Here is a 13,033-nt window from a genome sequence, read left to right on the forward strand (position 1 = left end):
GCAAACAAAACAAACAAACAAAAAACATAGGGGTCAGAAGGAAAAGCCACCAAAAGGTCTCAGCAGCAAGGCAGCTGAATGTTCCCACGTGCTCCTTGTAGAAGGATGGGAGTGCGTGCTCTGACTTACCCCACAGGGATCTAGAGCACCAGCTCTGAATACGTGCCAAACCAGGAACATTCCGTTCAAGCAGAGTAAATCAGCTGTCTACTTTAGAAGCTTCGTTTCCTTTACTGCGTCTTTCTCATTTTGTGTTCCTTATCTCTGTAGCACCAACCTTTCCACTCTAAGAATAAGGGTGTCAGAAACACAGGTTGGAGGATAAGAAAGCACAAAATTGGCAAAGGACCTGAAACTATTCATCAGTGCATCCTAGATAGGCTCCAAGAATGAGGTAAAATAAACCAGAGGTAAAAATCAGGGACATAAAGCAAATTTCAGCCTTTGGGTGTTTAAATGGGATTGGACATTTTCATTGAATGTCACAGTTTAGGGAAATAATCAGTCCTCCTTGAACCAACTAACAGGGAGCAGTGACACCAACAGGGGACAACAGCATCCTGACAGCCAACCTGACAGCCAACCATGACTTCCTCCTAGTGACAGCGCAGAAACTCCCTGAGCAGTTCACTGAAACAATGGCCGCTCTCAAGGCCAGTTCTCTAAACACGATGAAAAGTTTAGCAAGATACAACTGATTATTAGGGCAGTCAAGTGGAAAAGAAAGTATGAAAAAGATGTCTCCATTTGGAAGATATGCAATTGTAGTCACATTGATGGCACATTTTTAGAACACATAATTTGAATAATAACCTGAGAGGGATGGATATGCTAGACTTTAAGAACAGATGGCAATGTCAGGGCTTGGAGCACAGTTGATGGGAACCCCCGGTCCTGAAGTCTTACCTATTAACAACCCATAACAAGAGATCAGGGATAAGTATCTGCCAAAACAGTGTGATAGGGTAGACAGGAGTGGGCTGTGCAGTGGGACAGCACAGAGCCAAGAACCTTGCAAATGTATTTGATGTTCATTCTGAACACCTCATTCACCCAGTCTTACACTTGCCTAGAAGAATGGGGAATCTGTTGTGCAACAAATCCTACAATCCCTTATAATATGTATAAAGTGGCACTTTCTTTTTTCTCCTGATTGAAAGTCGTAATTCAGGCTTTTTTGTGCATGGCCAGGTTGTTCCTCCCTTTATTCACCTGTGTGACTAACATGATTCTAATCTGAAACACTTAGGGTTTGAGTTCTTTAGACTGCAGCTCACAAACAAGTCTCTCAAAGAGCATACTACGAACTACATATCTTCTTAAAGTCAAGGGGGAAAAGTTGACATAGGTAGAACCATGCTTTATCAAGTTTTCCTTTCAGACACTGAAGTTCACTGTGGAGTCACACATCACCTACCAAATGGGGATCACTGAGTAACATCCCCAAAGTTGTCATGCACACGAATTTTACCCTCAGAGTTATGTAATTTTAAAAAAATATGGATATTTTGTCACGATAAGCATTTTTAGACTTTCAGGTAACTCAGGAGCTTTTCTGTATAAGGGATTATAGTATAGGTCAAGAAATAATATGCATCACATGTAAATAATATGTAAATGCACAACGTACTGTAGCAGTCATAATGCTTTCAGAAATTTAACATAGAACACACAGGAGAGGATGTATTCCTCTGCCAGCTACTCTGCTTCTGACCCAACTTCCTGCTAGCATGCAGGAGAATCCTGGATGATAACTGCAGTGTATGACTTCCTGCCCTCTTGTGGGACATCAGCACAGAACTGCGGCTCTTTGGCTTCAGCCTTGACTGCCGTATTTCAGGAAGAAGCCAAGAACTGTAAGATCTCTCTCATTCTGTGTGTGTGTGTGTTTTAACAATGAATCAATCTCTTTAAAAGTAAATTTGGGGACTGGCACAATGGCATAGCAAGCTAGTAATCCTCCCAGGGCACAGTCTGTCATTTGGGCGCCAGTTCGTGTCTGCATGTCCCACTCCTGATCCAGCTCCCCACTCATGGCCTCAGAAGCAGCAGAAGCTGGCTTACGTCCTTGGACTTCTGAACCCAAGTGGGAGACCAGAAGAAGCTCCTGGCTTCAGAGGGGCTTACCACCACTTGTTGTAGCCATTTGGGGAATGACCCAATAAATAGAAGATCTCTTCTTTTTTTCCTGTAAACCTTTCAAATAAAAAATAAATAAATCTTATAATAAATTTCCTGGAAAACTGTTTTGGTAATATTAGAAATTTCAAGTTTTTTATTAAACAGCTGAGGTGGAGAAGTCTCTATACCAAGTTTTTTAAGCAATGTTCAATTTTAAACTAAGCAAGTCAGGAAATTTTTATGATAGAAGTGATTACCATTTGCCTAAGGCTGTGGTAGCACAGATTATGCCACAACCCGCAAAGGCAGATTCCATGCTGGAGTGACAGTTTGAGTCCTTGCCGCTCACTTTCTAATCCAGATACTGCTAACACTTGGAAAACACCACCAGAGCTCTGGGCCCCTGCAACTCAGGGGCAAGACCCAAATGAAACCAGTGGCCCCTAGCTTTGGCCTAGTCCAGCCCCAACCATCTCAATCTCTCTCTCTCTCTCTCTCTCTCCCCGACCCACCCACCCACCCAACTTCTGCCTTTCAAATAAATAAAACAAACTGTGAACACTGATGACTATTGGGAAGCTACAGTTAAGCCATATCATAAACCTTGTTGGATAGGCAGAATTTGAAATGAAAAAAATGCAGACTTGTGTTTACATCATGAAGAACATGCTACATTTGCACAAGAGACCTAGGACAAACAACCACGTGCTACCTTAGTAAAATTCAGAACAGTTCTGAAACTTGATTCCTTTTAAAATCACTTCATAACACTTGGGAACAAACTCATTTTTTCAACAGAAAAATACAATAGAATGGTGTTGGGCATAATGAGCCAACTTGTCAGATAGACAATGGAGTAAAAGCCAACTGAAATGAAAAAGAGGGTAAAAAACTAAAGCCTGAGAAATTGTCATCGCTTGGATGGAAAGGAACACCGACACTAGGGTCAGGATCAAATTTCAAATTTCCAGGGTCTTCTATTATTAATCTTATTTTTAAAATCCCATTACAATCAGCTGGAGAAAAAGGGCAACCTCATCAATGTAACTGGAAAAGAAATTTGATGCCAAAAGCAACATTCAGGAACAGTGACTGAAAGAAAGTGAAATAGAAATACTGTGGCGTGCCCATTTTAACAGCTTTCTGCTAGTTCTTATTGCAGTTGTAAATTCCCATAATGAGGTACTGGATTGTCTGTTAATCATAAAAGCAAAGGAAGCCCCGGTAATTGTGGAATTGCCACCTGAACTTGAATATCCAGAAAGGCAGGCACAAATCATCACTCACTTTGCAGTTACAGAAAACTGAAAGCAGGATTAGGACAGAACAGTCTGTTTCATGATGAAGGAGAGGCAGATAAGGGAGGCGGAGTTCATGGCTTTCAGTAACACATATTCATTTCAGATTGGGAATTTATTGACTTGTTGAACCCTAAACTACATTAGAATAGATAGTGTTAATGTATCTTCTCAAATAATTTTAATTTAGATTTGTTTTAAAAATCCAGCTCTTTGACAGGTATCTGAGACATTTTCATTGACAATCACAGAGGAATTCCACCTCTTGTGAAGAGTACAGGAGAGATTCCACCCTATGGAACTGTCATGACATTGAAGCAGTCTTTGTGCTGCTCCTATTCTGCGAGGCAGCCTGTCTAAGCACATGTATGATCTTATCAATCACTTCCTAACATGTGCCTGCAGGAGAAGAAATCTTGCCAAAAAAAATCACTCGGCTCTCATCATAAATGATGGACTCAATCCTGGCCACAACGCACCCTAGTGAAGTGTTTGGCATAATTTCCCCAGAATGAACTTGATGAGTATTATAAACCATCATAAAATAGAAAAATAATCTATCATCCCCAAACGCGATATGCATTCACTCAGTATCCACTTTCTGAAAATTGAATGGCACTGTTTACCACAACAAATTGCAGGTCTCTGAAATGAGAATCTGATAAGAGGAAGGCTTAGCGTATTTCATTACAATCACTGCTGCCCTGCATTCTTTCCCAAGGAGAAAGTGATTAATAATTTAATATTGTTATAGTCCTTAGGACTTGGCTTTACAGAGAAACCCTCTTAGATATATTCAGTTTTTAATATTGAAACATAGTCACTAGTGCTTTAACTAAGTTACATAACTGACTAAGAATTAGTAGAAAGCAAATGATAAAATACCATATTTGACAAAACACATTTTTATGATTTTAAGCAAACAAAACATTAATAGCATATAATCCTAGCAGTATATTGGTTTTCATTAATAAATATATGTGGATATTGCACATCTAAAAGTAAAAGCCCAAGCAAGTGTTGTGGCATAGCAAGCCAAACCACCACCTCACTGGAATCACACAGGGGTTCCAGTTCACACACCAGCATTTCCACTCCCAATCCAGCTCCCTGTTAATAGCTTGAGAAAAACAGGAGAAGACAGGCCAAGTGCTTGGGGCCCTCATTCCATGGAAAAGATCCGCATGAAGCTGCTTGCTTCCAAATTGTTTTTAATTAAACTCCCCTCCTGCAGTACACTGTCCTAAACTTAGGCACTTAACAATTTTCTCATAACTTTTCACAACTACTGAATGTGCAATCAACATTATTATATATTCATAGTTTATTCAAATCTGTTTGTGAAATATGTACTATCGTATTTCTAACTATTTTAATTTAATGCTTGTTTGAAATAATTCCACTGAAATAGATTTAAATATGATTAAGTCAGAAGGTATATAGCATCTCATGATGAATATACCACAGCCAATCAATCAATCATATTTAATGGATATTCTGATTTTAGCAGAGTATAGACTTTTCAAAAATTCCATTATAATTTATATCAATAACTGAGTCATAAATAAAAAGAAAATGTAAGGCTTTTTCTTAAGAAACCAAACTACACATGAGATTTTCAATATCAAATAGAAGAAAAAAAAGCCCAAATGATTTACTTCAGCAAAAAGAGGTGTGGGGGGGGGCAGTATTGTGGAACGTTAGCTTTGTCCACTGCTTGCAAAGAGTATATCCTACATCCAAATGCTGGCCATTCCACTTCTGTCCTGGCTGTTCCACTTCTGATTCAGCTTCCTGCTAAAGGGCCTTGGAAAGCAGCAGGTTGATGGACTCAGTAATTGGATCCCTGCCACCCCCAGTGGGAGTCAGAAATGGAGTTCCTGGCTCCTGGTTTCAGCCTGGCCAACCCTGGCTGCTCCAGTCATTTGGGAAACGAACTAGCAGACAGAGGGACTCTTCTCTCTGACGTTACCGAGCCCCCGGTCTCACTAACTTTTAATTAAATGAACAAAACTTTACTTTTTAATTTTACACTTCAGAACCATAAAGTCTTGGTTGAACCGAGTGACATGATATCTATAAACACCTTAGTGTACTGTCACTAGTATCCTCACTTGGGCAATAGGCAACAGATGGTAGTAAGAAGCCAAAAAATGTGAGACTGGCCGGCTGACCCTGCAGACAGACTACAGGGAGCTGGGATTGGTTGGCAACTCATCAGATCACGGATGAAACAGCAAAATACTCCCCAAGAAGGGAAAACGTCTGTTTAAGATGATGAGCACAAAATTATTTTAGGAAAGGTCAAGTAAGTACTGACTGTTTGCAGAGGAGTGGCGTTTCTCTGTACCTGGCAGTGGCAACTGGCGGCCAGGGCGGCACATGTAAGTGAAGGCTAGAGCTGGAAGCACCTGAGACTGCTAAAATGGGCTGTTGATCCCAAGAGTGGGCACTTTCCACAGAGAATTCTTGCTATAAAAGCTTTATTATAAGCAAAACATTACATGTGAGAAAATACATTCTTTGAGTTGAAATGCTATTTCTCTAAAAGGTTTCCCCAAGTCTTTGATTTCTCTAATGGTATTTTCCACAATACCAACCTCAGATCAAATAGTCAAGAGCATGATGAAAAAAAATAATAAAAGATTCTTGTGACAGTATATTAAGATGATATAAAGTAACAATGTAAAATATTACATAGATGAATGTCATAAGAAAAGACTTCATCAATTTTCCTGGGATAGCATCAGATCATGCAGAAATATAATTATACAAAGAAAGTTAATATTTTGTTTGAACAACCTAAAGACACACATTTCACATGGAAATGCAATTTTCAGATTTAAAATGCAAAAGTCTTATGAATGTGAAAACTCTAGGAATTCAAAATGTTACATGCTATGAATGCTTTCAATAAAAGATACCTATATATTTAGGAAATTCTCACTCCCTAACATCCCAAACAAGCCATGATAGTTAAATATTTTGTTTGGTTTAATATTAACCTTAGATCTTTTTCTGCTTATTTTAAAAATTTGATATACTTAGATAGCAATATAAAATAACTTACGCTATGAATAAAAATAATCGTATGAAATCAGTTAAAATTAAATTAAATGACTTAATAAATGATATAATTCTTACTTAAGGCAATTCAGGACTTCAAACACAGAAGATGAATTCTGAGTCCATCAGTTCTCAAATTATTTAACCTGCCTTGTTCTCAAAGGTAAGAAAAAGATGATAACATCTAGGCATCCGAAGGAATGACCCCTGTGAAATTCTAAGCTATTGGATGTTCAGCATTAGGTATTACTATTATAATGAAACTGTAATAAAAGCTACAAAATTGAAAAATGCTTTGGAATCTTTTAATTCTTCTTATCTTAAGAACTAACATTACTGTGGTAAAGAAAATTCCATGCACTGAGTCAGGGCAGAAGTGTGGCATGGCAGTTCCCGTGCTCTTATATCTGCACATCTCGGGCTCTAGTCCTGATTCTAATTTACAATCCAGTCCATGTTTCCGTGGGCCGTGGCAGGGGGCAGGGGATGCTTCAATTACTTGGATTCCTGCCACCCACAGTGGACTGAGTTTTTGGCTCCTGACCTTCAGCCTCATCCTGCCCAGGTTACTGCAGGCTTTGGAGGAGTGAACCAACAGAAGGGGACTCACTCTTTATCTCTCTCTCAAAAAACAAATACACGCATAAGCAAATAAATGTAAAACATGCAAATCTCTAATAAGGTGGACAAGAAACTATTACAGGCGACATATGTGGGAACAGTAAATGGGCAGACGGGACATAAAGACAGAGGGAGAATTTCCATAGGCTTTCCATAATGTGTAGCTTTTAAAATTTGTAGCATGTAAGCATATTACAACATTTTTTAAACAATTAAAATTTAAAAAACATTTTTCAAAAATTTAATTTGTATTTCAGGAATGTGTAATGAATACGGAGCATGATCATCCAGAAATATGTAAACAGCTTTTATAACATAAACTGATATTAAAAGTTAATCACATTACATTTCATATAGTAAACTTGCTTGCCAAATAATGTTTGAAATGAACATTACTTTTATGATCACTTTTGTGACAACTAAATTTATCTGCGTATGGAACTATAAATAAGAAACGTTTGAGCACTAGCCTTGATTTTACAGATGGCTCTAATGCAAAAAATAAAGCATATAATTTAAAAGAATACTTTATATCTTAATGATCAAATTCAAACACAAAGCTTCATTATTCCACATTCTGTGATAATCGCTGGCATAGAAAAATCAGAGTTGTACTGAATCCAGAGAGACAATTTAAAACTTTCTCAAACTCAGCAGGTGACCAAGAGTACAACCAAGTTCAGAAGCAATAAGTGATCAGAGAAATTCTAGACAGGAAGAAATGCAAAAGTGAGGTTTTACTCGTAAACCTGTGAACAACTCGCAACATACATGTACATGTCTCAAATAGATCCATGGAAGTAACTTCTCACGTGAGCACATACGTATACACACAGCTGCCCACCGCTCTCCTATTCCTCTGTCGCTGCAGAGATAAAGAGCCAAATCTCAATGGATCTTGCATAGACAGTCAAAATTCATGGCATTTCCTCACTTTGTAAGATTCATGAAATTAAGCAGAAAGAACATTCAAGATGTGATAAAAAGACATGAGAAATAATATCACAGGTGAAAAAGAGATTTGACAACGTCACAGAATGATCAAATTATTTTAACAAACATAGAAGGAATTGGTCTAAACTCTGACCTGTGAGACAAAGTAACTCAGCCAAGATGTAGGAAAAGAAAGTGATGGTGAACGCAGCCACTGAGGCAGAAGACTCAACACACAGTACCTGTTAACCACGTCTTCTCCATTCCAGCAGGGAAGCCCCTCAGCCGCAGCTAATTCCTTAACACAAAGCTGATCAGCCAGCACTCCATAGAAGGACCTGTATAGCCTCAAGCTGTTGATGAATTCTCTGCAGGGAAGAAAAAATACATAATTAAAACTAAAACCTCACAATAAATGTGAAGATAAAACGCCCGTGCTATTTGGCATGACGTTCAGAATACAACTTTTAATCTTCTCTACTTTCACTTATTTAAAAAACTTCTAACATAACCCAGACACACTTTTTTTTTTAAAAGAAATAAGAAATGTCAACATGTGAATCTATTCTTTAAACAAAAGTTTTCCAGGCGTATGGATTTCGGTCTGAGAGCTTGTGACCACTGTAGATGGATGCAGAACACTCACTGAGGGCTATCATTTTAATTCTCCTCCTGAGATCCTTACCAGTAGCTGCCACATAAATCTCAGTATTAGTTCCTTTTCCATCTTAAAAAAAAAAAGTCAGAAACGTGCAGCTTGCTGATTGCTTATGAATGAAAACTTCAGAAGACTCACGTTACATATTCGCATTCTTTGTTATCAAATCATAGAAATTGGCATCACCACTAAAGATGGCTCTAAATCCACATACATAAGATATTGTTGAAGCAGGAAAATAAAAGTTGCTGTAGGAAATATTTTGAATATTCAAAAGACGCTTTGCTTGCCACAATACTTCCGACTTCCTGTCAATGATGAGAAGCAAAATAAAACAAAAATGCACTTTTCTTTTTATTTTAAATGTAGCATCAAAAACTTCTAGCTGTAAAATCAAGGCTTTAAAGTATTAAGAACTTGAATTTAACATTTCAAAACATCAAGTCCCAAAGATTTTGTTTCTGACAATTTTGATATAAACAAATGTTTTGAAAATGAAATGAAAATTTAAAATCTGACATAGAAGACATGCAAACACACTAAAAAGTGGGAAAAATCATGCTTAGTGAAATAAGCCACACCCCAAAAGACAAATAGCATACACTCCCTCTGATTTGTGTTAGCTGAGCTACAGTGGGGAAAAAGGACATGTAGGAGTTAAGTTGACATCTTGGGACTTGGTTTTCATTTATAACAGTTATTTATACACATGTGGAATAATGGGTTTTCTATTTTCTACTTGTTGGATTTTTTATTCAGTGGAGGATTAAGCTTGTGGTGACCAAATTGGAGCATGTTATTAAAAAAAAATAAAAGGAACAAAAGTAAGAAAGGAGGAGTTTAAGAAGGGTAGATGAGAAGTAGGATGAAGTTCCTAAAAGTGTATATATGAAGTGCATGAGAGCTGCTCCCTTTATACAAATAAAAAAATGGCAAAATGAAGAAATTCTTGAAGTGAGCAGCAGGAATGTAGTTATTGCAAGATCATGCTACCCCCAGTGAAATTTAAAACATAACCCCTTTTAAACTGAGATTTTTAAAAGCAGTCACTGAAAAAATATAGCTAAAGCAACCATAACTTTTAAAAACTAAATCTGTGGGCCTGGCACAGTAGCCTAGCGGCTACAGTCCTTACCTTACATGTGCCGGGATCCTTCATGGGTGCCAGTTCTAATCCCAGAGGCCCCACTTCCCATCCATTTCCCTGCTTGTGGCCTAAGAAAGCAGTCGAGGATGGCCCAAAGCCTTGGGACCGTGCATCCTCATGAGAGAGTCAGAAGTGGCTCTGGGCTCCTGGCTTCAGGTCGGAGCAGCTCCAGCCATGGCAGCCACTTGCGGAGTGAATCAACAGACAGAAGATCTTCTTCTCTGTCTCTACTCCTCCTCTCTGTATATCTGACTTCTTAATAAAATAAAAATTAAATAATTAAATCTGATGGGTTGGAGCTTTAGCAAAGCACGTTAAGCCTCCACCTGCAATGGCTACATCCTGTATGAGTCCAGGTTGGGGTTCCAGGTGCTCTGCTTCTGTTCCAGGTTCCTTCTAATGTAACTGGCAAGGTAGCAGGAGAGGCTGAAGTGTTTGGGCCCCGACACCTACACTGCCTTTCTGATAAATGAAATAAACCTATAAAAATTATGATATTTTTGATAGCACTATGATTCAACAGAATTATTTTTATACTTCTGCTATTAGTTCTTTTGCAGTTATTTGCAGAAATTGATACTGCTGATCTAAAGCAAGAATATATATTATTTTTGAACATTAGAATCACAGAAATAATAAAGTTGCCATGCTTAGTATTTTCTATTTAGCCAACACTTAATAAATCCTGGCCAAACAAGGATACCAATGAATAAAAAAAAAAGAAGAAGAAAAGTGGTTGTAAGAAACATTGAGTGTGACTCAGTTCATAACACACACTTAATTCAAAAAGCTTTATTTTCCTGCAGTTCTACTACAAATGGATGCACCACTTGAGTAGACTGCCTCCATGGTGGAGACATCTTACTCACAAAACTGCCCAGCTCTTATTCGGCAGCTGCTAAAACAGAAATGAGCAAGACTGTCATTTCTGCAAAGATAAGCTTCAATGAAGGAAAAGTCGTGTCTCCCATCCTGAATTTTCTCTATAAGTGTACACATTTAGATCTGTAGTCAACTGGCAACAAAGAGATCAGGTGCAAATGGCTACCATGCTGAGAGTTCCAGATTGATCTCATAAAAACGAAGGAATATTTCGTGGATCTCAGACTGCCTACAGCAGTTTCTGTGTCGGGAGCCCTAGTTTCCTTTCCCCTTACTGATCAATAGATCCTTAAAAGGAAAGGTTTCCGACTGCTCTGTCCCAGTTTCTTCTCTCAGTGCCTTGCTTAGCCCGTCTCATCATCCTCCGTTTGCATGACTATGTCTCTCTCTGTACACTCAGGGAGTGTGTTCCTTGGAGGGGTCTTGAAGTAGCCAGGCTCAAGAGAAAATTCTTCAGGGGGAAGCTTTATCTACTTGGGACAAGGGAAGGAAGCAACAGGGAGGCAGAGTTTCCTAAAGAAACTGTCTCTGTAGAAGCAGTTTAGCAGGGCGCTTACAGGAAGTGTCCAGGATGCACAAAGTGGGCAGCAGAAGGGCACTTCCTGGCCAAGTGATACACATCTTCACCAAAGATGAGTTACAAAACCCTGATTCCAACTGGGGAGTTTTGGGGTGTGTCAGCAGTATGAGTATAAATGTGTATTGTAGGTTTTCCTGGAACATCTTCTGAAGGTGAAACTCTAACAGGTTAACTCTGAGAATCTCTGTCATTACTCCTGCACCTTGCCGGTGTTAGCGAGGGCAGTGAGCCATTGGGCTAACGGAATGTCCAGCACTGCACAAACACAGTCGTTTCTTGCAGTCAACTTGCCCTTTCCCCGAACTTAAGGGCCCACAATCAGCCAGACCTACTATTGCTGCTTCAGCAACAATCAGAAAACTTCCAACTTCATTTTAACCCAGCTTCCGAGCTAGCAATCCCACCCCTGCCGTGAATGGCTTCCGTATTCTAGTGATGCTATCTTCCAGAAAGCCTGCAGCCTGCTGCCTCTGACTCCTCTGTCCCCAACAAGTTGACCCTTGAATTGAGAGCACAGCTCCTGCTTCTCATGTTCTCCATCCCTTGAATAAACACCTTTGCTCGTTTACCTAACTTTCAGTATTCACTCTGTGACACTTAACCAGAAAATCACCAAATCCCCCTTAGAAGGTAATTGAAATTGGTGGTGGTGGCGTGGCACTTCCAATAAACAGTTAGCAAATTAACCAGTGAGTGAAAGCTAAGAAAGCAGCAGGTCTACTCATAACACGTGTGGTGGGAACGTTCTTTGAAAATCACACAGAAGACCACTCCCTCGGTTGAATACAACCAGGGATCTTGACCAAATTCAGATTCAGATTTAGTAGTCCTGGGATGGGAGACCAGGTTCAACACTGCAAAGGAGCAATTAGCTGGGGCTGATAATGTTGGCACAAGAGCCACATGAATCAAATGTGCTTGCTGTTAAATATGTGACCCTGGATCCTAGTGGACTAGATACATCACTGGAACTCATCATTCACAGACAGACCAACTGAAGCCAGGGGCATGGATAAAATCTCTCCAAAATGCATTCAAAAAATGTGGAAAGAGTAAAGAAAGACAATTTTCAAAATTGAAGCAGTACAAGAACTAGAGAATGGGGCATTCTGAAGTTAGGTGTTCCACAGTGCAAAAGACCATCATAAAACATTAACTAACAGAGTCAATCACAGTTTACCCTGTCACATGAATTGTACCTCTATTCCAGCGCAACACTTAGACTACTATATTCAGGACTTCATTTTCAACCTTACAAAAAATTCTCAATAATAGCATATTACAATCTCAGGTTTACTATATATTTAAGATGTTAGGAAAATAACTATGTGTGTGAGAGTATTTTACAATCACCAGAATAACACCAGTTAGAATTATGAACATAATAAATGCAGCTCATTAGCCTTCAGGGATGGTAGTACATATGTTGGTTGCTCATCTTGGCTTTAACACATCTGTAGAACAGAGGAACCAGATAAATTTAAGAGTAAGTATGAAAATCTGCAATGGAAAATAGGCAAGTGCTCTTGTGTGAATATGTTGGGCCATATAAACACTGGTTAATTTCTTACATGAGCTTGTGAAAGTCTTATATATGTCACCCTCTCCCCTTGCCTCCAGATTTGCAGCCCCACCTTAGCTACACCACATTCCCCATCCTGTACACAAAAGCTGCATTCTAAGTTAGCTATACAGTAAAAGTAGCTTAAATGATTCCATTTTCCTTA

At 38.9% G+C, this 13,033-nt stretch overlaps 1 protein-coding gene across 1 annotated transcript in view; it reads right to left on the reverse strand.

The window, feature by feature from the left end:
• The window catches only part of GPC5 (glypican 5), a 487,184-nt gene that overhangs the window by 230,885 nt on the left and 243,266 nt on the right, over positions 1 to 13,033 (reverse strand). Inside the window, exon 5 of the mRNA XM_040991547.1 lies at positions 8,282 to 8,407. Within this exon, the coding sequence (XP_040847481.1) occupies positions 8,282 to 8,407 (126 nt within the window). The remainder of the gene's footprint in view (positions 1 to 8,281; positions 8,408 to 13,033) is intronic.

This window comes from Ochotona curzoniae, unplaced genomic scaffold (genome assembly GCF_017591425.1).
Source record: "Ochotona curzoniae isolate NIBS_2020 unplaced genomic scaffold, NIBS_Ocur_1.0 contig_64, whole genome shotgun sequence".
NCBI classification, from domain to species: Eukaryota; Metazoa; Chordata; class Mammalia; order Lagomorpha; family Ochotonidae; genus Ochotona; species Ochotona curzoniae.